The 22,013-nt window shown below is 52.7% G+C and overlaps 1 protein-coding gene across 2 annotated transcripts; it reads left to right on the top strand.

Annotated features, from left to right (window-relative positions):
* The first annotated feature begins 835 nt into the window (after positions 1 to 835).
* ANKRD35 (ankyrin repeat domain 35) lies at positions 836 to 20,681 on the top strand. Of its 2 annotated transcripts, XM_004619226.2 has the most exons (14): positions 836 to 976; positions 8,261 to 8,391; positions 10,200 to 10,288; positions 10,602 to 10,666; positions 11,085 to 11,142; positions 11,270 to 11,340; positions 11,984 to 12,090; positions 12,921 to 13,105; positions 14,065 to 14,102; positions 14,999 to 16,936; positions 18,524 to 18,613; positions 18,797 to 18,862; positions 19,755 to 19,855; positions 20,368 to 20,681. In XM_004619226.2, exons 1-13 carry the CDS (start codon positions 938 to 940, stop codon positions 19,815 to 19,817), a joined length of 2,940 nt encoding a protein of 979 aa, XP_004619283.2. In that variant the 5' UTR covers positions 836 to 937; the 3' UTR covers positions 19,818 to 19,855; positions 20,368 to 20,681. The 2 variants fall into 2 exon arrangements, with proteins under 2 accessions (XP_004619283.2, XP_054994834.1); XM_055138859.1 differs by lacking the exons at positions 836 to 976; positions 8,261 to 8,391; positions 10,200 to 10,288; positions 10,602 to 10,666; positions 11,085 to 11,142 and having other exon boundaries at positions 11,299 to 11,340; positions 11,984 to 12,133.
* Positions 20,682 to 22,013: the final 1,332 nt, after the last annotated feature.

Genomic DNA, 22,013 nt, shown 5'->3' with positions numbered 1-22,013 from the left:
TCAACGCCTCAGACACTTGCCTAGTTCCTGCCAACCACCAGAGTTCCAACTTGTCCTCAGGTACTGTAGAGGTCCCCAAATTCAACCCGCACCTCAACACTCGTCTCCTGCTCTGCCCGGTCTAATTTAGGATTTTAAGTCTTATTACCTTCCCTTGGATTTTGTTCCTGGTGTCTGTGTCCTCTGCTCAGCATCAAACCTGTTTCCTGTTCAAGCTCGGGATTCACTTGGGGACATGGGGAGGAGGTGGAGGTTACTAAGTTAGCCAAGAATCTCTGGATATAAACAAATCGTCGTTATTGTCAACAGTATTAATAGCAATAATAATTGATACGACTGTGGGTAAAACCAGAGCATAAGGGAGAAATCCCGACTGGTTGCCTCCCGGGACGGCCTCCAAGGGGCGGAGCCGAGGCGGGGAGTGGGGAGGGGCCTCAGACTGACCTGCGGGGAGGGGCGGGGCCTTGGCCTTGGGCCGGCAAGGAAATGGGCGGGGCCTTGGCCTGAACCGGCGAAGAGGGGTGGGGCCTCAGCTTGAGCGGCGGCGCCGGGAAAGAGTTTTACTAGGAGTCCAAGGGATACAGTCTTCCACTGCGCGGGTAGAAGCTGAGAGCTGGTTCGGTTTGGGAGGGAGAGGGCTGAGAACAGTCCTGCTGCTGTCAAACGCTGCGGGTTTCTAATCTCCGCAGGAGCCTGGTGGGGCGGGATCAGGGGCGGAGCTTTCAGGCCAGCACCAGGGTTCTTGTCTCAGATTGGCGAGACGGACCCGGGGGCGTGTCCGAGGGCGGGCTCTGAGGCGGGCCCGGGGGCGGCCCTGCTTTGCTTTTGACAGCTCCCTCCTGCACTGCCTGCCGCAGCCCAGCGAGTCCCGTGGGTCGGAGAACCCGTGACCCCACTCTCCGCGCGTCCCCGTCCCCCCGTGGCCCTGGCCTCGGCCATGAAGCGCATCTTCTCCTGCTCCAGCTCACAGGTGGCGGTAGGTGCCAAATTGGGAAGATGGGCAATGGGACAGGGGTCAAGCCCCTAGGTGACAGGAGTCTTGAGTCCCATCTCCATGCGCCCAGCTCTTCCGCTCCTGCAGTCCTGTGTCTCCTAGACCCTGTACCCCGGCTCCGATTTGCCTTCCTAACTCTACCCTCTTCCCCCTCTGCCCTTTTTTGTACTCAAAACCGACAACCCCAACTTCTGATACGTTTCCTGCAGTCCCTGCCTGCTCCTGAAGGTTCTGTACTTGAGTTCTGCCTGGCGCAGAGCTATCTCCCAAACACCTCCTCGGTCCCCAACCCTGAGCAGAACCGAGATGCATTTCTTCACTCATGACCCCATTTCCCAGACCAGACTTGTCCTCACAATCCTGCCCCACATTTTCTTCCATTTGCCTTCCCCGACCCCTCTGTTCAGAGTCCCCTCTTAGAGGAGGAGCCCCTGATGCCTTCTCCTCTAGGCACTTCCACTACTGTTCTCTCTCCATCACCTGGGCCCTCCAAACCTCACCCACCCACTCCACACCTCTTTCCACTCAGCACTCCCACAATAGCAGTCTCCCCCCACCCTATTCTCCCCATTTCCCCCTTCAACCTCTGCCCAAAGCTGTTCTGTGTCTCTCTTCCCCTTTGCCTGGACCTCCATCCGCCTGCTCTCTGTGGGTTAATCTCACAGCCATTCCAGGCTGACAGGCGCGGCCAGAGAAGGTATGATCTGGCCGCTCCCCAGAGAGCTGGGTGAGTTCTGCAGAATCCACCTCAGCCAGTTCACTGCAGTTTCTCCTCATCAGACTGGTTCTTGGGCCCATCTAACCACTTACTCTCCAGAATCTCCCTAAGCCTTAAGCCCTTAAGCTCTCACCCACTTGCCCAGAGCTTCTGCTCTCTGTTTTCTTGGAGAGGGGGAAGGTGATGGTGAGGGAAGAAGGGGTGGGGGCATTCATGGGGAGAGTCCTCTGTAGACATCACTTGACTGCCCCGGTTCTCTCGGAAGGAAACACAAGGAAGATGATTACAGAAAGTGGTGACTCAGGGAGCCTGCAGCTTCTCCTCTAAAGATCTCTTGCAGATCCCAGTCTCTGGATGGAGCTTTCTGTAGAGATTGGGTTGTGCTCACGGAGAAGTGATATGGCCCTTTTTGTAGCAACACTGCTTGGACTGACTTGCCCTTTGTGGCATCGTTCATAAGCCAAGAGGGGAGCGCTCAGCTCATTCTGCAAGGGCAGGTCACAGACACCTGCAAGGAAGAGATGAGGCAAGAGCAGGGACTCGTTGAAGCCTGTCCTTGTCCCACTTACATATGCTTCTCAGATGAGTTTCCACACCTCCAGCAGCCAATCAAAACGCATTTATGGAGTGACTACCCAAGGTACCAGAAACTGAGCTGGCCAGACTCTGCCTGATTTCACTGTCATATTTTTTATTCATGTGAACTCTTCCCTAGTTAGTGGATGTCCTCCGCATTGCCCTTCCCCTGGGGTGGGTCGAGTATGCTCGCTTCTTAGGAAAGGGGAGACTGCTGCCTCTCCAATCTAATCTTTGGTCAGTGTCTCCCTTCTAAGGCTCTAGAGTGGGTACTGGACTGTATATCAGAATTTGAAAGCAAACCACTCTCTTCCCCACACCTCCAGGGAGAGGTTTGACCAGAAAGACTTTGCATGCATTCTGAACTCTCTCTAGTATAACAACATTATAGAAAGTGCACTGGGGAAGATTTAGAGCTAACTGGGAAAAAAGTCAGGTTATGATCACAGAAATCTTGAAAATAGGCCAGTCCCAGCTGTTAATTGTTTCCTCATGAGCTTCTCATGAGCTTCTCATGAGATTCTTCAGCTCCCTGGGTGGCTAAGGACTCTGGACCTGTTTGACAGAGAAGCATGTGGCTGCTTTCTGGCCACTCCCACCGTCTGACTTCCCAGTCATGCTGGAAGATTGGCCCTGCCCAGCTCCTCTCGCACCCCTGGGTCTGGAGCCAGTGCCCCGCACCCTGAGACTGAGATGCAGATGGGAAATTCAGTGATTACTTTCAAAGTAATCTAAGCTATCCAGAATCAGAAAGATAAGCAAACAAGCAAAATATCTGGTTCCTATAAACTTGTTTTAGTTCAGTCCAGCAGAGGATGCCTTTTGGAGTGCAATGTGTCAGCCCACCCTCACGACCACAGAAAATAGCTTTGGACAATTGGCACCATCTGAACTCAGAGAAATGTCAATGGCAAAGAAAGATGGAGAGTCAGCCCCTGCCTCCCTGGCGAAGGCTTTCTGTTCCATCTCCTGCCCTCCAGCAGTAGCCACTCTTTCTCTCTTAGGTTGTTTCATCTTGATGGAATGCTCAGGCACACAGCCAGAGACAAGGAGAGGCTGCTATTATTTCTACAAAAGCCCCCTAATCTTGGCTACAGAAATACAAAGATGATTCTTGTTTATGAGTCTGCTGATTAATTTGCTGATCACTCCCTGGAATCTCTGATGGGAACCCAGTGCCTCTGTTCCAAAGCACTGGGGTGAACAATGGATCACATTTTGGAATTTGAAAGTGTTATTTTGAACATCTTCACCCAGCTCTGTTGAGTTTTGACCATGAATAATATCCATCCATGGGTCAGAGAGATAGTATAAAAAAGTTCAGGGGCTAGAGTGATAGCACAGTGGGTAGGGGCATTTGCCTTGCACGTGGCTGACCCAGGTTCGATTCCCAGCATCCCATATAGTCCCCTGAGCACCCCTAGGAGTAATTCCTGAGTGCAGAGCCAGGAGCAACCCCTGTGCAATGCTGGGTGTGATCTCCCCCTCAAAAAAAAGAAAAAAAAAGTAAAGGTTCATGTATTGCATGCAGCCAACTCTGCTTTGATTCACCAGTACTAGATGGTCCCCAAGCATCACAGGGAGGTCCTCTGAGCACATATGCGTATGGCCTTAAGCCACATTAGCAGCACTGCATCCTGGGTCCTCAGGCTGAACCACAGACCCAGTTGACCAAGAACGGAGAACCCCTGAGTCTCTTGAATACTACTTGGGAAACCCCTAGGAAAAGAGGGTCTCTAGTCACTCTCAATTCTAGAATTACAAGAGTATAGGGAGTAGACTGGGTGATCATAGATCTATCTAGAAATAAAGTATGCTAAGAAGCACCTTTACCATCTTTGTACTTTGGCCGCTCTATCTTGCCTGATTACAGGTGTGATTCCTTCCTTACATGCCCCCTAGATGGAGAATTCTGGGCCCAGAAACATTCAAACTCTGCCCAGTAAGGCTAGGAAGAGTAGGTATTTGAAGTGATATTTGTTTTGTACCTACTATGTGACAGAAACCATGTTAGTTTCTTCAATTTTTCTTGATGTGTGTGGGATCAAATCCAGGGCCTCACAATTGCCAGACAAGCAATGTACCACTAGGCTATTTCCCCAGCTCTTTATTAATTATTATTATTATTAATAATATTATTATTATTGTTTTTGGGCTATACCTGACAGTGTTCAGGGCTTACTCCTGGCTCTATGCTTAGGGATCACTCCTAATAGGGTGCAGGGGACCATATGTAATCCTGAGTTTTGAGCCATGTACAAGGAAAATACCCTACCTGCTATAATATTGCTATAGCTCCTCTTTATTACTATTATTATTATTATTATTATTATTATTATTATTATTTTGCTTTTTGGGTCACACCCAGCATTGCACAGGGGTTATCCTGGCTCTTCACTAAGGAATTACTCCTGGTGGTGCTTGGGAAACCATATGGGATGCTGGGAATCAAACCCGGGTTGGCTGTGTGCAAGGCAAACACCCTACCCACTGTGCTATCGCTCCAGCCCCCTCCTCTTTATTATTTCTTAAATCAATTAATCAATTTCGGTTTAGGGTCATGTGTGGTGGTGCTGGGAAGCCATGTGGTGTAGGGTTTGTCATTGCTGTATAATTCCCTAGCCCAATGCTGAGGGCTGAGAAGGCCCTCTCACTCGTGAGGCATGTACTCTGTCCCTAGCCATACCCACTGTACCCATTTCTGAAATCAGGATTTTATTTATTTATAAATTTGGTTTCGGGGGACATGCCTAGCAGTACTGGGGAGCTACTCCTGGCTGTGTACTCAGGGATTACTCTTGGCAGTGCTTGGAAGACCATATGCAGTGCTGAGTTTTGAACCTGGATCAACTGCTTTAACACTTTGTACTATCTTTCCAGCCCTAGAATAATGAATTTATTTATTTATTTTGGTTTGGAGGTTAACACACAACCAGTGGTATTCAGAGCCTACTCTTGGCTCTGTGCTCAGGAATCATTGCTGACAGGACTAGTGGGACCATATATGGTACCAGGGATTGAGTGAGAGTCAGCCACCTCCAAGGCAAGCGCCTTAACCCCTGTACAATCTCTCTAGCACCGCCTAAAATCAGGATTTTAGATAGAAGATTTCAGTTGAGTTTGGTTGATAGCAGTGCCCCATGGCAGAGTGTAATTCCAATGCTTTGCTTTTCCCTAGGGCTTCTTGGTTCCCAAGAGATATGGTTTAATGTATTCTTAACTCCTTGGCATCTGTTGATATGTGGGGGAATTATTTTGCTTATTTTGTCCCTTGAGAACCAACATGTTGGAGATTCTTCACACAGGGAGGAGACTCAGGGCAGGAGATTTTGCCCTAGAGGCAATCTCAAACTATTTAGAAGCCAAGAAGTGTGTCCAGAGCTCAGTCATGGAGTTTTCTGGTGGGAAGAACTAGAATTGGGCATCAGGGTTCTAATCTCATTTGTTTTCTTTTTTGTGGGGAGGCCTTATCTAAGGATCCTCATTGGTAATTCCTGGCTTTGCACTCAGGAATCACTCCTGGCAGGTTTAGGGAACCATATGGGGTTCTGGGGATGCAATCCGAGCTTGGCTATGTGCAAGACAAGCTCCCTATTTGCTGTTCTATGAGTATGGCCTCTCTAGTCTCTTTTCTAACCTCTATTTTGTGTTGTGACCCTAGTCAATGATTTTACCTCAGTGTGCCACAGGTTCGTCCTCTATCGGGCAGACAAAAGAATATCCTCCCTCCCTGACATCCACTTCCACAGCTTTGAAAGCAGAGGACTTACAAGAGCTTTCCAGGGGCATCTTGTTAGAATTCACCTACCCCAGATAAGTTTATGGTTGGGCCATCGAAGATCTTTCCTACTTTTGATGAACAGTTTGCCCTGGCTGTGTAAACAGTATTCAAGTTATTTGGCTTCTGTGGACTCCATTTTCCCTACGTCCTCCCAAGCCTCTTGTTGAGATGACACCTTATAAAAGCAACCTCCACCACTTCCTGTTTTGTCCCAAGGATGGCATACACTGGCATGACTCTTGATAGTTCACAGAGAGCTTCTATATACATTAGCTCATTTAACACTCACAGCATGATGAGGTAGTCATTATTTCCCATACTTTATAAATGAGGACACAGGTTAGAGGTGTTTAATATGGCTTTACTCTAGGTCACATTGATGAGAAAGTAGTAGAACTGCACCATGACACAGTCCTACTGACCAAATCTTCACCTGCGACCCTTTTCTCCATATAGCAGTCTTTTTTGGGGGGAGGCCACATCTGGTAATGCTCAGGGGTTACTCCTGGATCAGGAATGTACTGTACTCAGGAATCACTCCTGGTGATGCTTGGGAGATCATATGGGATTCCAGGGATCAAACCCAGGTCAGCCATATGCAAGGCAAATGCTCTAGCCACTTTATTATCACTCCAGCCTCCTTATACAGGTTTTTATTATTATTATTATTTCATTATTTTATTATTACTGGTTTTGGAGCCACACCAGTCAGTGCTCAGGGCTTACTACTGGCTCTGCGCTCAGGGGTCTTTCCTGGTGGTGATGGGGGACCATATGGGGTGCTGGCAACTGAGCCCCTATGGGCACTGGCCCCAAGAGCAAAGTTTTGTTTGGTTATGTTTTGGGACCACATCCAGTAGTGTTCAGGGATTATTCTTGGCTCTGGGATCAGGGGACCTTATGTGGTACTGGGAGTTGAAGGAGGGTCAGCTGTGTGCCAGGCAAGGGCTTTACACACTGTCCTATTTCTCTGCACTGCCACACATGCCACAGATTAAAAAACATTTTTTTGCATCTCTTCTCCTTTCCTTTCCTGTTTCTGGATCAAAGCAGGCTTTTTTTTGTGTGTGTGCTTTCAACCCTGGGTGTTTCCAGGGTTCTCTCTTTCACGCCCTGTGATACTTCAATTATTGTAATTACCCCACCACCCGCAAAACTCTAGCTGAAGCAATGGAACAATGCTGGCCCAGGTGTGGCTGTTGTCTGGGACAGCTGCTCCTGGCCAGGAACACAGGAGGGAGTGGTAGCAGGAGGAGGGGAGGCCGCGTCCTCCGTGCGGCAGAGATCCCATCTGCCCTTTGCTTGCTGTAACCAAGGCAAGAAGATCAACAAGTCACAGGAACAGACACAGAAGAGAGAACAGAAACCCTGCTTCAAGGTCAGACAGACAGTACAGCTGGTAGGGTGTTTGCCTTGCATGGGGCTGATCTGAGTTCGATCCCTGGCATCCCATATGGTCCCTCAGCACTGGCAGGAGTGCATAGCCAGAAGTAAACCCTGAGCATCACCAGGTGTACCCCACTCCTCCCCCCAAAAAAAATAAAGAAGGAAAGAGAAAAAGAAAGGAATAATGAAAGAAACTTTGCATCCCCAAAGCCAGTGGGGTCTACAGCCAGTTGGCAGAGATGGGGAGTGTGGGGCAACATTCAGACTTGAGCTGTGTCTCAGACACAGTGGACAGAGCTGGGAGGGCCCAGAATTCAGACTCAAGATGGGGCCCACAGACAGTGGGCAGAGATGGAGGGACAGCATTCAGACTTGTAGCTCTGACCTAGAGCTAGCACTTTGGTTTGCGGGACACTGAGGCACAGTGGCGGGGAGGGGAGAGGAGTGGTGAACCCCACAGGAGGGACCTGTGTGGGTCCTACTAGAGAGCTGAAAAGGAAGGAGTCACGCAGGGACTACCTGGATACACTCACAGAGACCGCGCAGCAGATATGCGGGGTCCTGCACCCGCAGTCTCTGTTAGGGTTTCTCGCTCAGTGACACAAGGACCTTTGGCTCCAGGCCTGTGTCACAGAAATTTATCCCTGGCATCATGGTGGAATACTAGCTGAAGACCAAATGATTCACAGAGAATGAAGCCATCTAGGGGGACACTGAAAGACCCTAGATATCTTTTCCTCTTCTTGCCCTCCTCATGTCTCTCTCTGTGCTTTCTCTACTGCACCTGTGTGTGTCTGCAAACCAGGTGGAGCGATGGAACCGCCGCGACCAGAAGCTGCTGGAGGCCGTGCAACGGGGGGACGTGGGACGCGTGGCAGCTCTGGCCTCCAGGAAGTCAGCCCGACCCACCAAGCTGGACCCCAGTGGCCAGTCCCCGTAAGTCCATCCCTGCACACCCACCCTCAATGTGGTTCCTTCTGGAAGGTCCCAGTCCAGATAACGATGGAGACAGCAACAGCCTCCGCATCAGGGCCCTTTGTCTGAGTCAGCAAACACCCCAGAGCGTTCTTCTGTGGGCCACATGAAAGAAGGAAGAAGGTATTGTCCCTGGGTTCCAGCCGCTTCACAGCTCAGACCAACAATGCTGATGAGAACAGGACACAAAGGGCCAGAGAGACAGGATGGGGCAAGCACGCGCTACCCTTGCATCCTGCTTCCCTGTTCAATCCGGCACTACATAGGTTTCCTCCAGACCCACCAGGCATCATCTCCCGCATGGCCCAAATCCCCCCAGACAAACAAACCAAAACAAGACACAGTACCTGCCTTGGAAAGGAACAGAAAACCAGTTCCCCAAGGAGAGCAGTTTCCAGCACTGGTTGGGACTTACCGCTGGGGGGTGCTGGACCATTCACTGGTGACTGAGACTGCATTGGGGCGGCTGGAAGGTGGTGCTTTCTGTTCTTTAAGAAGGAGATGTTCCGGATGGAGGAGGGGGTGCTGATGAACCTGTTGGTTCTCAGGGCTAACTCCTGGTTCTGTGCTCAGAGATCAGTCCCGGTGGGGACTGGGGGACCCTGCATGGTGCCAGGGGTGTAAGGCGAGCCACTTTACCTCTCTACTACCCCTCTGGCCCTGAATATTTTTTTCTGAAAAGGGGTGATAGGACAAAATGCATTTGGGGACTTCTGGACTTCAGTATTTTTTTCTTTGTGTTTTTTGGTGACTCTCACCTGTGCTCAGGGGTGTCTCTGGGTGGAATCAGCCCAGGGCCTCATACATGTAGGACAAGTATCTGCCACTCATATATTTTCTCATTACCCAGGTAGAAGGGAGACTGCTGGGGAGCAGGAATGGAATGACAGCCTGAGAGTCGTGGGGTTAGCGGACCAGGGCATATTACCTCATCTCCACCTACAGCAGCCTGCATACCCCCAGGCCTCTGCTCCCACTGACTGCCTCTTTCAGTGACACAGCCAGACAGCTAAGGGGCCTGCATCAGAATTCGAGGACTATAAATTCTCTGGGCGGCTGTCATCGGTCAAGATGGCTAGGAAACTGCAACTTTCACATCTGTCTGTGCTATCCCTGACTTCTCTGTACTCTGCAGGTCACACAGGCAGCAGCTTCTGCCCTCTCTGCTTCTGGGGTTGGCTTTTGGGTGAGAAAGTATAGCAGGGCTTCTAAGAGTCTCCCACAGGTCCAGTGACATAGAACAGGAAGAAGTCCCTTGCCTTGCATGCAGCCAACTCCAATTTGATCTCTGGCACTGCATAGGTTCCACCAAACCCCTGAGCACAGAGCCAGTAGGAAGCCCTGAGCACTGCCAGGTGTGGCCCCCAAACAAACAAAAAATATTGTCCCACTAGCCAGAGAGATGACTCACAGGGCTGGCACTTGTGTGGCTCTCTGCATGCTTCAGCCCAGCATTACAAGGTCCCCTGAGCAGGCGTGGGAGTAGCCCCCCGGATAACAGGGGCCAGAGTAATAGTACAGCAAGTTGTGTGCTTGCCTTGCACACAATCAACCAGGGTTCAATTTGTGGCATCCACATGGTCCCCCCCCCCAGGAACTTCCAGGAGTAATTTCTGAATGCAGAGCTATGAGTTACCCCTGAGCACTCCTGGGTGTGGTCCTAAAACCAGAGAGTTAAGTAAAATTTCAAAAGGAAACAAGAGCAACAAAAAAGATGGTCCCACTGCTGGTCCCTTCATCCTTCTTCCTCTCCACTTGGATTCTGTCAGGTTCCATCTGGCAGCCTCCAAAGGCCTGACAGAATGTCTGATGCTGCTGCTGGCCAACGGGGCTGATATCAACAGCAAGAATGAGGATGGTGAGTCCGACCACTTGCGTCACCCTGTTCGGCAGTGGTGGGGACCCATGCTGGATCTGCTCCAACAATCACCCCAGCTTCTCTCCTTTCTGTCTAACTAGTCACCTGCTGGGGCTCCCCCAAAATCCAGGTCCACATCATCATCACTCCCTTCTCCACCCAGGGACCAGGCACTGGGGGAACAGGAATTTCTAGGGGAACAAGAATCCATAGCTGCAGCTTCTCTGTTTAATCTCCCTCTGATTATCTTGCGTCCAGGTGAGTCACTGACAAGCACAGGCCTCCCTCCCTCTCTCCCTCTTTCTCCTTCCAGGCAGCACTGCCTTGCACTTGGCTACCATCTCCTGCCAGCCTCAGTGCGTCAAGGTCCTGCTTCAGGTAAGATCCTTCCTAGTGTGCTGTGAAGGGAAGATGTACCCAGAGTCTCCCAAACTTGTCTTGTAGCCCCAGGAAATGCTCGGCCAAGTGCAATCCTCTCATCTCCAATTAACATGAAGGGAATCATGTATTCAAGGGCTCACATGCGTCTGAATGACAGCTCATGGGTGTGAGCACTAGCTTTAACACTGCACTTGAAGGCAAGTCACAAGACAGCGTGGCCAGCCACAGTTGGACACAAAAATCTCCACCACAGAACTGAAGTCCCAGGGTGCTGGGAAGGTGGGAGGTGGCAGCAGTTTCCAATAAAGCACCATCCTGCTGTGGGTTGTGGGGGAGTGAGTTCATAGTGTAGAAAACTGCTGCATCTGGGATGCTTCCATCACTCCCTACTGCTTCCCTCTTTGGCTGTTTGCAGCACGGAGCCAATGAAGATGCTGTGGATGCAGAGAACCGAAGTCCACTGCACTGGGCAGGTGTGTGCCAGGATGGCTGAAAGAGTTAGGAGAACACAGGCTGGGAGGGCTGGGCCAGGGCTGACTACTAAGAGGGTCTGAGGAGGGACCTCACTGCTTGTCACCAATTCTGCCCCTGCCCTCCCAGCATCCTCAGGCTGTGCTTCCAGTGTGCTTCTGCTCTGTGACCATGAAGCTTTCCTGGATGTCCTGGATAACGTGAGTGCCGCGGGCTGCTCCGCAGGGTTTCGTGCTGGCTGGGTTTTGTGTCCAGGGCTGGCTCTGCAGCAGGACCTCCTCATCCTGCTCCTCTTCCTCCCAGGGAGGAGAGAGGAAGTCTTGTCTCCTGACTCATGTTCTCAAATTTATTTGGCCTGCTACCTCCTTTAAAAAAAAAGTCCCTCAGTGTTCCCCAAGATATAAACTTCTTGTTGTTGTTTTTTGACTTTTTGGGTCACAACAGGCAATGTTCAGGGGTTGCTCCTGGTTCTGCACTCAAGAATTACTCCTGGCAGTGCTTGGGGGACCATATGGGATGCCAGGGATCAAACCTGGGTTTGCCACATGCAAGGCAAATGACCTATCCACTGTATGATACTCTGGACCCCAGGATATACACTTTCTTTAAACAAAAAGACAGGAAACATCCCCCTGCAAGCATACCTGAGATCTCACTCTCCCCCCTCGCCCCCGATCTGGACGTTCTAGTGCCCCCAGCTTAGAAAAAACTGAGACATCTGATCTCCCACTTGGAGCCCATAGCCCACACTGACCCTCTTCTCTGGGAAAACAGCAGGGAGTAGAGACTAGGAAGCCTGTGTGAGGCCTCTGGCTCATGAACCCCTTCCCACAATGTGTGCAGGACGGACGCACCCCGTTGATGATTGCCTCCCTGGGCGGTCACGCAGCAATCTGCTCACAACTGCTGCAGAGAGGCGCCCGCGTCAACGTCACTGACAAGGATGACAAGTGAGCGCCCAGACCCAGGCCCTGAGGAGCTGCTAGGCAAAGAGTGCGTGTGCATGCTCATGTGTGTGTCTGTGTGTGTGAGCATACATGTGCATGCTTGTGCATGCCTGTGTGCATCCCTGTGTGCCATGTGTGTGTACAGGAAGAAAGTGGGTCTGTGCGCTTGAGAACTTTCTCCGCATGGTGGGTCAAAAGACTCCCTGACACATTTCCTGTTGGTGAGTTGAGCTGAGCCAGTTTTTCTTGGACTTTCTGGTTGCACTGCCACCACCATGGTCTGTGTCATGGTGATGACTCCAGAAGTCGAATCTGAACCTCTGCTCCATTGGTTCCATTTATTCACTTTTTGTTTGTTTGTTTTTCCAAGCCATACCCAGCAATGCTCAAAGATTATTCCTGGCTCTGCGTTCAGGAATTACTCCTGGCAGTGCTCAGAGGACCATATAAAATGCCAGAGATCAAACCCGGGTTGGCTGTGTGCAAGATGAATACCCTACCTCCTATACTATTGCTCCAGCCTTCCATTTACTCACCTTCAAGCAATCTTCTAAGCAATGGAAGACTTACTTCTAATAAAGAATTTAGGTAGCAGCTTAAGACAGAATGCAGATGGAAATGGTGGCCGGTTGGCTCCAATTGGTCCCCGGCTTTCTGAAGGCTGCAGCTCAACAAATGTCCTATGGGAAAGTCTGGTCTCATGCTTTACCTCTGCGCCTGTGGGTCTGTGGGTCCCGGAGCATGCAGAGCACAAAGCCCGTGAGTGTCCTGCCTGGAAGCAGGACCCTGGGGTCCCACCGGGATTGCCTAGTTCCCATATCTCTCCCCCACAGGTCGGCACTGATCCTGGCCTGTGAGAGAGGCAGTGCAGAGGTGGCAGAACTGCTCCTGAGCCACGGGGCTGATGCAGGGGCCCTGGACAGCACTGGCCACGATGCCCTGCACTACGCCCTGCGCACACAGGACCAGGCATTGTGGGGGCTGCTGCAGCAGGCTCTGGACCGGCGGCGGCGGGGAGGTAGTGCTTGCTCCTACCTCGTGGCTTCAAGACTCCTCAGCAGGCCAAGAGATGCTGGATGTGCTGAGTGGGAACTCGGCTTGCTGCACACCCAGTTTCAGTTCCTGGCCTTTCTGGCCCTTTGACCAGAGTCTTGAGATCAAAGCTAAGAGTAGCCCCTTAGTGCCTCTGGGTGTGATCCAAAAATGAGGGTGGGGGGAAGATTAAGTAAAAAGCCCAGGGCTGGAGTGATAGCACAGCGGGTAGGGCATTTGCCTTGCACGTGGCTGACTGGGGTTCGATTCCCAGCATCCCATATGGTCCCCCGAGCACTGCCAGGAGTAATTCCTGAGTGCAAAGCCAGAAGTAATCCCTGTGCATCGCGTGGTGTGACCCAGAAAGAAAAAAAAAAAGCCCAAAGCAAAACTAGTTCCCGTAATGGTCGGAAAAAAAAAAACAACTTCTTAGAATCCCATTTGTTCTCCTAGAAATAATCCATCTGACATAATTTTCAAGTTTAGTTATTTCTTCCCATGGTTATGAAAAGATCTCAAATTCCTTCAAAACAAGGTCAGATCATTGTCTCTGCTGAAGGAAACTCTGGTGTGATAACCAGCATGGCAGAGTTGTCCTTATACAGCCATTTGTGTGATTGCTGGTCGGTCCCTCTTGCCCTCCTATACTGTCAGTCTCTCAGATGACAGACCACCTGCACTTTGCCCGCCACTCAAGTCCTGGTGCCCATGCCAATGTTCGGCACAGTGTCGAGTGAGTGAACTAAAGAATGGCTAGTGGGGCTGGAGGGACACTACAAGGGAAGGTGCTGGCCTTGCACATGGCCGACCTAGGTTAGATCCCCAGCACCACATATGGTCCCCTAAGTTCCACCAGGAGTGGTATCTGAGCCAACCATCTCCCTGCTCCTCACCCAAAGGGGCTGGTCAGGATCTCATTCCCCTACCCACCATCTTTTTCTACAGGTCAGGGGCTAGTTCAACACCCAGATGCTGCATCCAAGGTAAGACCCTAAGTGCTTCCTGTTTTTGCTCTTGCCCCCAGATAAGGTATCTCTGAGGGGTGACCTGTGGCTGAGAGAATTGAATCCTGCTGGTTGAGACAAAGGCTACATAGTCACACACTCTCTGAGCAGGACCCTGAGTTCAGTCCATGGAACCATATACCTCCTTCCCCAGCACTGCTGGCTGTAACCCTGGGAGCCCCCAAGCATAAATGAGGGTGAGCTCTATAAAAATACATTTTCAGGTGCTGGTTCAATCCCTGGCATTCCATATGGTTGCCAATCACTGCTGGGAGTGATCCCAGAGTGCAGAGTCAGGAGTATACCCTGAGCATTGATGGGTGTGGCCAGAAAAAAAAACTAAAAAAAAAACCCAATCCAAACCCCACATTTTCAGGGGGCTGGAGATATAGTAAAGGGGTTAAAGTGCTTGCCTTGCTGGCAGCCGACCCAGTTTCCATCCCTAGCACCACATAGGGTCCCCCAAGCACTGCCAGGTGGGCCCACTATCAAAACACATTTTAGGGACTGGGAAGAGAGCTGAAGGGACTGAACACAGGCTATGCAAGTGGGAGGCCCAGGTGCTGTCCCTGGTACTACATAGTGGGGCAACCCCCAAGCACTACTGGGTCTGACCTAAAGACAAAAAAAGCAAAATAAAAGCAAATCAAAGTTTAAAAAAATACCAGAAGAGAGGGGCCAGGGAGATAGTCCGAGGACTGAGCGTGTGCCTGGCACCTGACAGTCTGAGTTTGAGTCCGGGCACCGCCTGGTTCCCAAGCACAGCCTCCGGGAGCTCCAGGCAGAGCTGCCAGGAAAGGGCCTTCCTGGCAGTCCCAGGGGAGGAGAGAGTGGCTGGCGGCTGGGGAAGTGTCACTGTTCTATGTTTGACCTAGGCCTCTGCCTCTGAGCCCCAGGCTGGCTGCAGGCCTAAGAGTCCGTGGAGAGCAGAGCCCAAGGCAGAGGAGCAGGGAGAGGAGGAGGGCAAAGGCCCTTGCTCAGAGGAGTGGAGGAGCAAGTACGAAGAGGAGCAGAGGAAAGTGTCTCAGTTGGAGCAGGAGCTGGAGAGGAAGACGGAAGCGTGCAGGGCTCAGGCAGAAGCCTACGTGGGCCTAGAGAACCAGATACGAGAGCGAGTGCAAGAGCTGGGGAGCCTCTTATCCCGGGAGGCTGGAGCCGAGGATAGCCATGGCTGCAGTGACAGGCCTGGAGGGGACGGCATGGAACAGAGCGGGCCACTGGATCTTCTGGCTGAGCGCATACAGGAGCTGAAGAGGCAGCATCAGGCCGCTGGGGCAGCTGCAAAACCAGCTTTGACACCGTGCACTTCGGAGAATGCAGCCCCCCAGGAGAATCTACATCTCCTGGGGACCCGTGACAAGGTCCACCCGGAAGAAGAGGGATCGTTGCAGAGCCCAAGGTCTGAGACCCCCAAGGAAGTCACCGCACAGCCAGTGACTGCCCTGAGCCCTGAGCACGCCCACCATCCGCACACAGGCTTGGAGGGAAGAGCGCAGGCCTCAGGGGTGGCCCCAGCAGTGGAACCTGGGGGCTCCGCTGCCTTGAACCAGCTCCTGCTGCAGCTCCGGGAAGAGTTGGCGGCCGTGTGGCGAGAAAAAGAGGCTGCCCGGGGCGCTCTGTCCAGATCGAGCCAGGAGGGAGCTGTGGGCAGCCCCAGGGCCGAAGCCGCAGCCGCCGCCTGGGAGAAGATGGAGGCGAGGTTGGAGCGGGTGCTGGCCAGGCTGGACCGGGCCAAGGCGGGGCTGCAGGTGAACGCTGAGGGGAAGGGAGCCACAGGAGCCGTGGCCAAAGAAGCGGAAGAGCGGGAGGACAGGGCCCCGGGGGTCCGTGGAGAGCCTCTGGGGGCGCCTGGAGCGGAGCACGGACCTGGAGGAGGCCTGGGCAAGGGGCAGCTGGAGAAGGAGGTGTCGGCGCTGAGGTTGAGCAACAGCAACTTGCTGGAGGAGCTGGGGGAGCTGGGACGCGAGCGGCAGCGGCTGCAGGGGGAGCTGCGGGCCATGAGCCAACGGCTGCAGCGTGAGTTCGTGCCGAAGCCCGAGGCGCAGGTTCAGCTCCAGCAACTGCGGCAGAGCGTGGGGCTATTAACGGACGAACTGGCCACTGAGAAGGAGGCGACGGAGAAGTTGCGGGCGCGCCTGGCCTCGCAGAGCAGTGGGCTGCGGGGGCTCTGGGACTGCCTGCCCCCCGACCTGGTGGGCGCGGGCCCCACGGCGGCCGAGCCCCTGCACCAGCTGCAGGCCTGCGTCCGCGCCCTGGTGCAAGGGCACCGCGAAGCCCAACAGGTGCTGGCACGGCTGCAGGAGGAAAATCAGCAACTACGGGGCTTGTCTGGCCCGCAGGGAGATCCGGGAGCCTCCCCCGGGGCCGCGGCCGTGCCCCAAGTGGCCGCTCTGGAGCAAGACCTGGGCAAGCTGGAGGAAGAGCTGCGTGCGGTGCAGGCCACGATGCGCGGAAAGAGCCAGGAGATCGGGAAGCTGAAGCAGCTGCTCTACCAGGCCACCGAGGAGGTGGCGGAGCTGCGCGCGCGGGAGGCGGCCAGCCTGCGGCAGCACGAGAGGACAAGGGGCTCGCTGGTGGCGCAGGCCCAGGCGTGGGGTCAGGAGCTGAAGGCGCTGCTGGAGAAGTACAACGCCGCCTGCCGGGAGCTGAGCCGCCTGCGCGCCGCGGCCGCAGACGAGCGCCGCGGGGCAGCCGAGCACGAGCGCCGCGCCGGGGAGCTGCGCGCGCGCTCCGAGCAGTTCGAGAAGACAGCGGCGGCGCTGCGCGACAAAGTGGAGCATCTGCTCGGGGCCTGCCGCGACAAGGAGGCCAAGGTGAGCGCGAGGTGCAGGCTCAGGACCTAGCCCGGGCTTCGCCTGGTGCGAGAGACCGAGTCCGAGAAGAGAAAAGGCGTGAGCAGAAGGCACAAGTGCCTGGCAGTGGAGCCTGAGGTCGGGTGCAGGAGCAGGGGAAATGACCAGCTGCTGGGGCTCAGAGGGACAGCACGTGCCCGGCGTGTGGAAGGTCCTGGGTTGGATCCCCAGGATTAAGGAAGCAGGGTGTTCGGGTGATTGCTGAGAGGATGCTCGCTTGTTAGTTTATTGAGAAGTCTGCTGTGGGTTTGCTCCACTGGACAGCAGGAAATGGCTTCTGAGCTCAGAGTGGACGGAGGGGTGGAGGGAAGGGAGGGGGAAAGGGGGGGAAGGAAGGAGGGCAGGAAGGGAAGGAAGGAAGAGAAGGAAGGAAGGAAGGAAGGAAGGAAGGAAGGAAGGAAGGAAGGAAGGAAGGAAGGACGGAAGGAAGGAAGGAACGAAGGAAGGAAGGAAGGGAGGGAGGGAGGGTAGGAAGGAAGAGAGGGCCAAGGAGCTCAGTACCACATGCTACCCCAGCACTACTAGAGACCTGCTAAACTTGGATCAGAGAAGTGGTCCCCAAGCATCACCAGGTGTGACCTTCCCCTAAAAAAAGAAAGTAGACTAGGTAACAGCCTGTAGTGCCCCTTTCCCCTCACTCACATCAGTCTTCTCCACTGTAACATTATCATCATCATCATCATCATCCCGTTGATCATCGAATTTCTCAAGCAGTCTCAGTAACGTCTCCATTCATCCTAGCCCTGAGATTTTAGAAGCCTCTCTTTACTCGTCCTTTCCAATGGTGCTGCACTGGAGGCTTTCAGGGTCAGGGGAATGAGACCCATCATTGTTATAACATGGGGATGATAATACATTGTTGTGTTGAATAATATATTGAATAAGCTGTCATATTTAACATACACAGACAGCTGTTGGCATATAAGTACCCAGGAAAAGTGCTTTGTAGGATGCTTGTTTTGCACATAGCCAACCTGGATTTGTCCCGGGCACCCTGGATAGTTCCCCGGAGCCACCTTGAGTACAGAGCTAGGAGTAATCCCTGAACATGCTTGAGTGTGGCCCACAAACAAACAAACAAACAAACAAACAGGTTAGCTGTTATTATTCCTACTATAGCTGTTCCTATGACTGCTGGTTGTCATTAACTGTATATATGTCCAAACCTCACAAACCACAAAAATTCCACTCAGGGTGACCTTCCCTATCATAGGCTGATGACAGAAGTAGAACAGGGACCCCCACAGAGCTGAAAGCACAGGCCGGGGTCCAAGAGGATCCCAGTTCAGATCATGAGTTCACCACTTGTTAGCAGCATGATTTTGACAAGTCACCAGTGTAGGGTCCTTGTCTACATCACGTGAACAAATTCTTTGTGTACTGCTCTTCTCACAAGAGCACCGTGTGGGGCAGTGAAGGAGTCTGTAGGTCAGGCATCTTGCAGATTGAACTCCCAGTAGTACAGGAAGTGAAACCCAACCCCCGGGTGTCACTGTGGTGGGAAATGACTCAGGCCTGACGAACCCCTTTCTTTCTCTCTGGCATCAGATCAAGGAGCTGTTGAAGAAGCTGGAGCAGCTCTCCGAGGAGGTCCTGGCAGTGAGGGGGGAGAATGCCCGCCTGACTCTGCAGCTGCAGGTTTGCTTTGGCCAGAGCAAAGGGCATAGGATGGGAGTGAGGGGTTTGAGGGAGGCCCTGGTAGGTAGGTGGGTGGGGGCTGTGGGCACAGCTGACCCCCTCAGTTCACTGTTCCCTGGACTTGGGGGCTCAGGGTGAGTGTGGGAGGGTGGGCATGAAACTTCTCTTGGTGCTTGCTCCCAGGATTCCCAGAAGAATCATGAAGAGATCATCTCCACCTACAGGAACCATCTGCTGAATGCAGCTCAGGTGAGCGTGGCAGAGATTTGGAGAAGGGAGACACCCAAAGCTGGGCGGGGGAGAGCAGGAGCCCCTTCTCTCACCCAAAACTCATTCCTGAGATCTGGGCTTTGGATGGGAGAAGACTCTGGGACTCACCAGGTAGATGAAGAGAGATTCTGTATGAAAAAAGGGGCAGAGGTGTTGGCTTCCTTTTTGGTCTGTACAACTGCCTGATCAGTTCTGAGACCTTCTCCTGCTCTGTATGGCCTTATTCACTTTTCTTTGGAGCCAGATTATCCCTCCTGGGCAGGAGAGAGTATACAATGGATAGGGTGCTTCCTTTGCACACAGCTGACCGCGGTTCAGTCATGTGCCCAGCACCACAGAGGAGTGATCCCTGAACACAGAGCCAGGAGTAAGCCCTGAGCACCACTGGGTGTGGCCTTTCCACAATTATTCCCAAGGAAGAGGTAGGTGGTTTGCTCCTTCATTAGTAATAACTACCAAGAATCAGTCATCTGTTGTGTGCCAGGTGTTTGAACTCATATTCATAACTGTCACTCACAGCATGAACTTCCTTGTGAAGACTGGTCAGAGGGAGGTCAAACCCCACAAATAAAGGCACATAGTAATACACGTTCCACGATGCCTTAGGAGCTCTCCCCTGCCTGTCTCTCCCCATTTTCTTTTCTTTTTTTTTTTTGGGGGGGGGTCACACCTGACGTTGCACAGGGGCTACTCCTGGCTCTGCACTCAGGAATTACTCCTGGCGGTGCTCAGGGGACCATATGGGATGCTGGGATTTGAACCTGGGTCAGCCGCGTGCAAGGCAAACGCCCTACCCGCTGTGCTATTGCTCCAGCCCCTCTCCCCATTTTCTACTTTTCATCTTTTTTTTTTCCTTTCCTGCCACCTCTAGGGCTATATGGATCAGGAGGTATACAATATTCTACTGCGCATACTCAGCAAGCAGGAGGAGTGAGGCAGCCTGTACCTCAAAGGAGATGGGATTTCTCTGCTGTGAGTTGTGAATTGAGGGTGATGTGGGAAGGCCCTGGGAGAAAGGACTTTGGGGAGGAGCCTGGAGGATGAGAGTTCAAGGCTCCTTTGGCTGGTGGTGGGGGTGACTGAGACCTGTGAGTCCTGCGGGGCAGAGGGCTGGAGTCAAGACAGTTGAGAAGGCCAGGGGCGGGGGTTGGAGGTGAGAAGCAAAGAGTACAGGGGTAAGGCACTTGCCTTGCATGGGGCTGACTTGGATCCAGTCCCCAGCAAGTACCACATTTGGCCACCCGAGCAGTGGGAGATGCACTCGTGGTGCAAAGCTGTTCTCTGTCTTTGACTCTGAAGACACAAAGTCCTCACTTTCGCTCCTGCACCTGAGGGTAGCTACTCTGGCCCATCTCCCCTCCCCTGTGAAAGTGACACCTTCTCCAGTTCAGAATCATGAGGGCCCCCGTGAACATCTGGGCCTGTGCGGGAGGGACGGAGATCTGCCAGTGTGTGCATTTCATCTTTTAATATTCTTCTTTCAGAGGGTAAGAGACACCCACCGTGGTTGCCAAGGCCCCATCAGGCCCTGGTGCTGGGGAATTGACCTCTAGGGGTGTCATACGGGTGGACCCCAGACTGAAGACCTGAGAGCTGGAATCAAGACAGCTGTGCCACAGGAGGTGTGAATGCCAGCACCGTGGGAAATAAAGGTGGAGGCAGGATGGTGTCTGTCTGATCTGTCAGAGGGGAGTGGGGGAAGAAATCTGAAGTCAGCTGTTTTCAAACTTTTATTATGGTCCAAGGCATACATTTTAATCCTGTGTGTGCAAACCTGAAATAATAATAATCTTTATTATTCCTGTTTTCTGCCATTATATACCACTAAAAAAAATACTGGTCACAAGAAAAAGCTACAAAGAATTGAAGAAGTCAAGAAAAAAACCCAAATGAACAAACTATAAACAAAGGAAAAATACTAGTGTCAACACATTCACTAGTGGGTCAAGACCTACAGTCTGAAAAACAGCCCTCCTTATTATCCCCCCCTCCCCGCTTGTTTTTCGGGTCACAGCAGCGGTGCTCAGGTCTTATTCCTGGCTCTGTGCTTGGGGATCACTCCTGGTAGGCTGGGGGGAGGGGGTGGGGGGAGGACCATATGGGATCCTGGGATTAAGCCCAGGCTGGTTATGTATAAGACAAACATCCTGCTCTCTGTACTACTGCTCCAGTCCTAAAACAGCCCCCTTTGAAAATGGGGAGTAACACTTCCGTTTTTTTTTTTCTCAAACCCATCTCTGAAGGGCCTTCCTACACAGCTCCCATCTTTTTCATTTCTACTGGGATTCCTGAATCCATGATATTTTTTAAAGAGCAAGCTTAAACTAGGCAACTAGATTTGTGAGACAACTCAAAAGACAAATCTGATTTCTGGGGAAGGGATAGATACTCAGAGCTGGATTCTGCTCTTCTGCTTAGGTCTCAGATTGTCCCCCCTCCCCCAAAAGTCCCTTTTGGCCACTTCCCCAGAGCTCCTCCCCTTCCTGCTGTCCACCCTCCTCCCTCCCCCACTGTGAGGTGAGAGCGAGGCTGAGTCCCTCGGGTCTGGCCCCGCGAGGCCCCTCCCACCGCCTCAGCCCAGCCGGCTGTCGGGTGACGCAGGGTCAGCCCCGAGGTTTGGCAGCGGATGGCAGGAAGGGCTGGGAGGGGAGGAGCTGCCTTGGAAGCTGGGGCCGCACCAGGGCAGCAAAGCCTGGCTGGGAAAGCAGCTACAGAGATGGGGTCCAGCCAAGGGGAGGGTCTTCCTGGAGGCCTTTATGGCTTAACCAGGCTCTGTTTGAAGGCTGTGAGGATTAGAGAGGAGGGACTGAAGGGAGAGGGGGCAGAGAAAGAGCTGTAGAAATGTCCAAATGGTTTCTGCTAAGGGAGCAGAACTTCCTTTTCCTTCCTGATCTTGAAGCTGCAAAGAATATAAATGTTGCACCACTCACATATGTAAGCTGTGTGGTATGGGGAGAATGAAGTAAGTGCCTGGAACAGGGTTGGGAGAGGGGAGACAGTTTGGAGACGCTCACGAATTAGCTAGGAAAAAGTCTTGGGGCCTGCTGAGGTTCCTGGAAGCTGATCTCAGGATATTCTCGCCAGCGATAGTGGGAAGAGGGAAGGTCGGTGTTAACACAGGGCAGCCTTC

The sequence above is a fragment of the Sorex araneus genome, chromosome 5 (genome assembly GCF_027595985.1).
Source record: "Sorex araneus isolate mSorAra2 chromosome 5, mSorAra2.pri, whole genome shotgun sequence".
NCBI lineage: Eukaryota > Metazoa > Chordata > Mammalia > Eulipotyphla > Soricidae > Sorex > Sorex araneus.
Note: the sequence above shows the minus strand (reverse complement) of the source record. Positions and strands in the feature narration are given on the sequence as shown.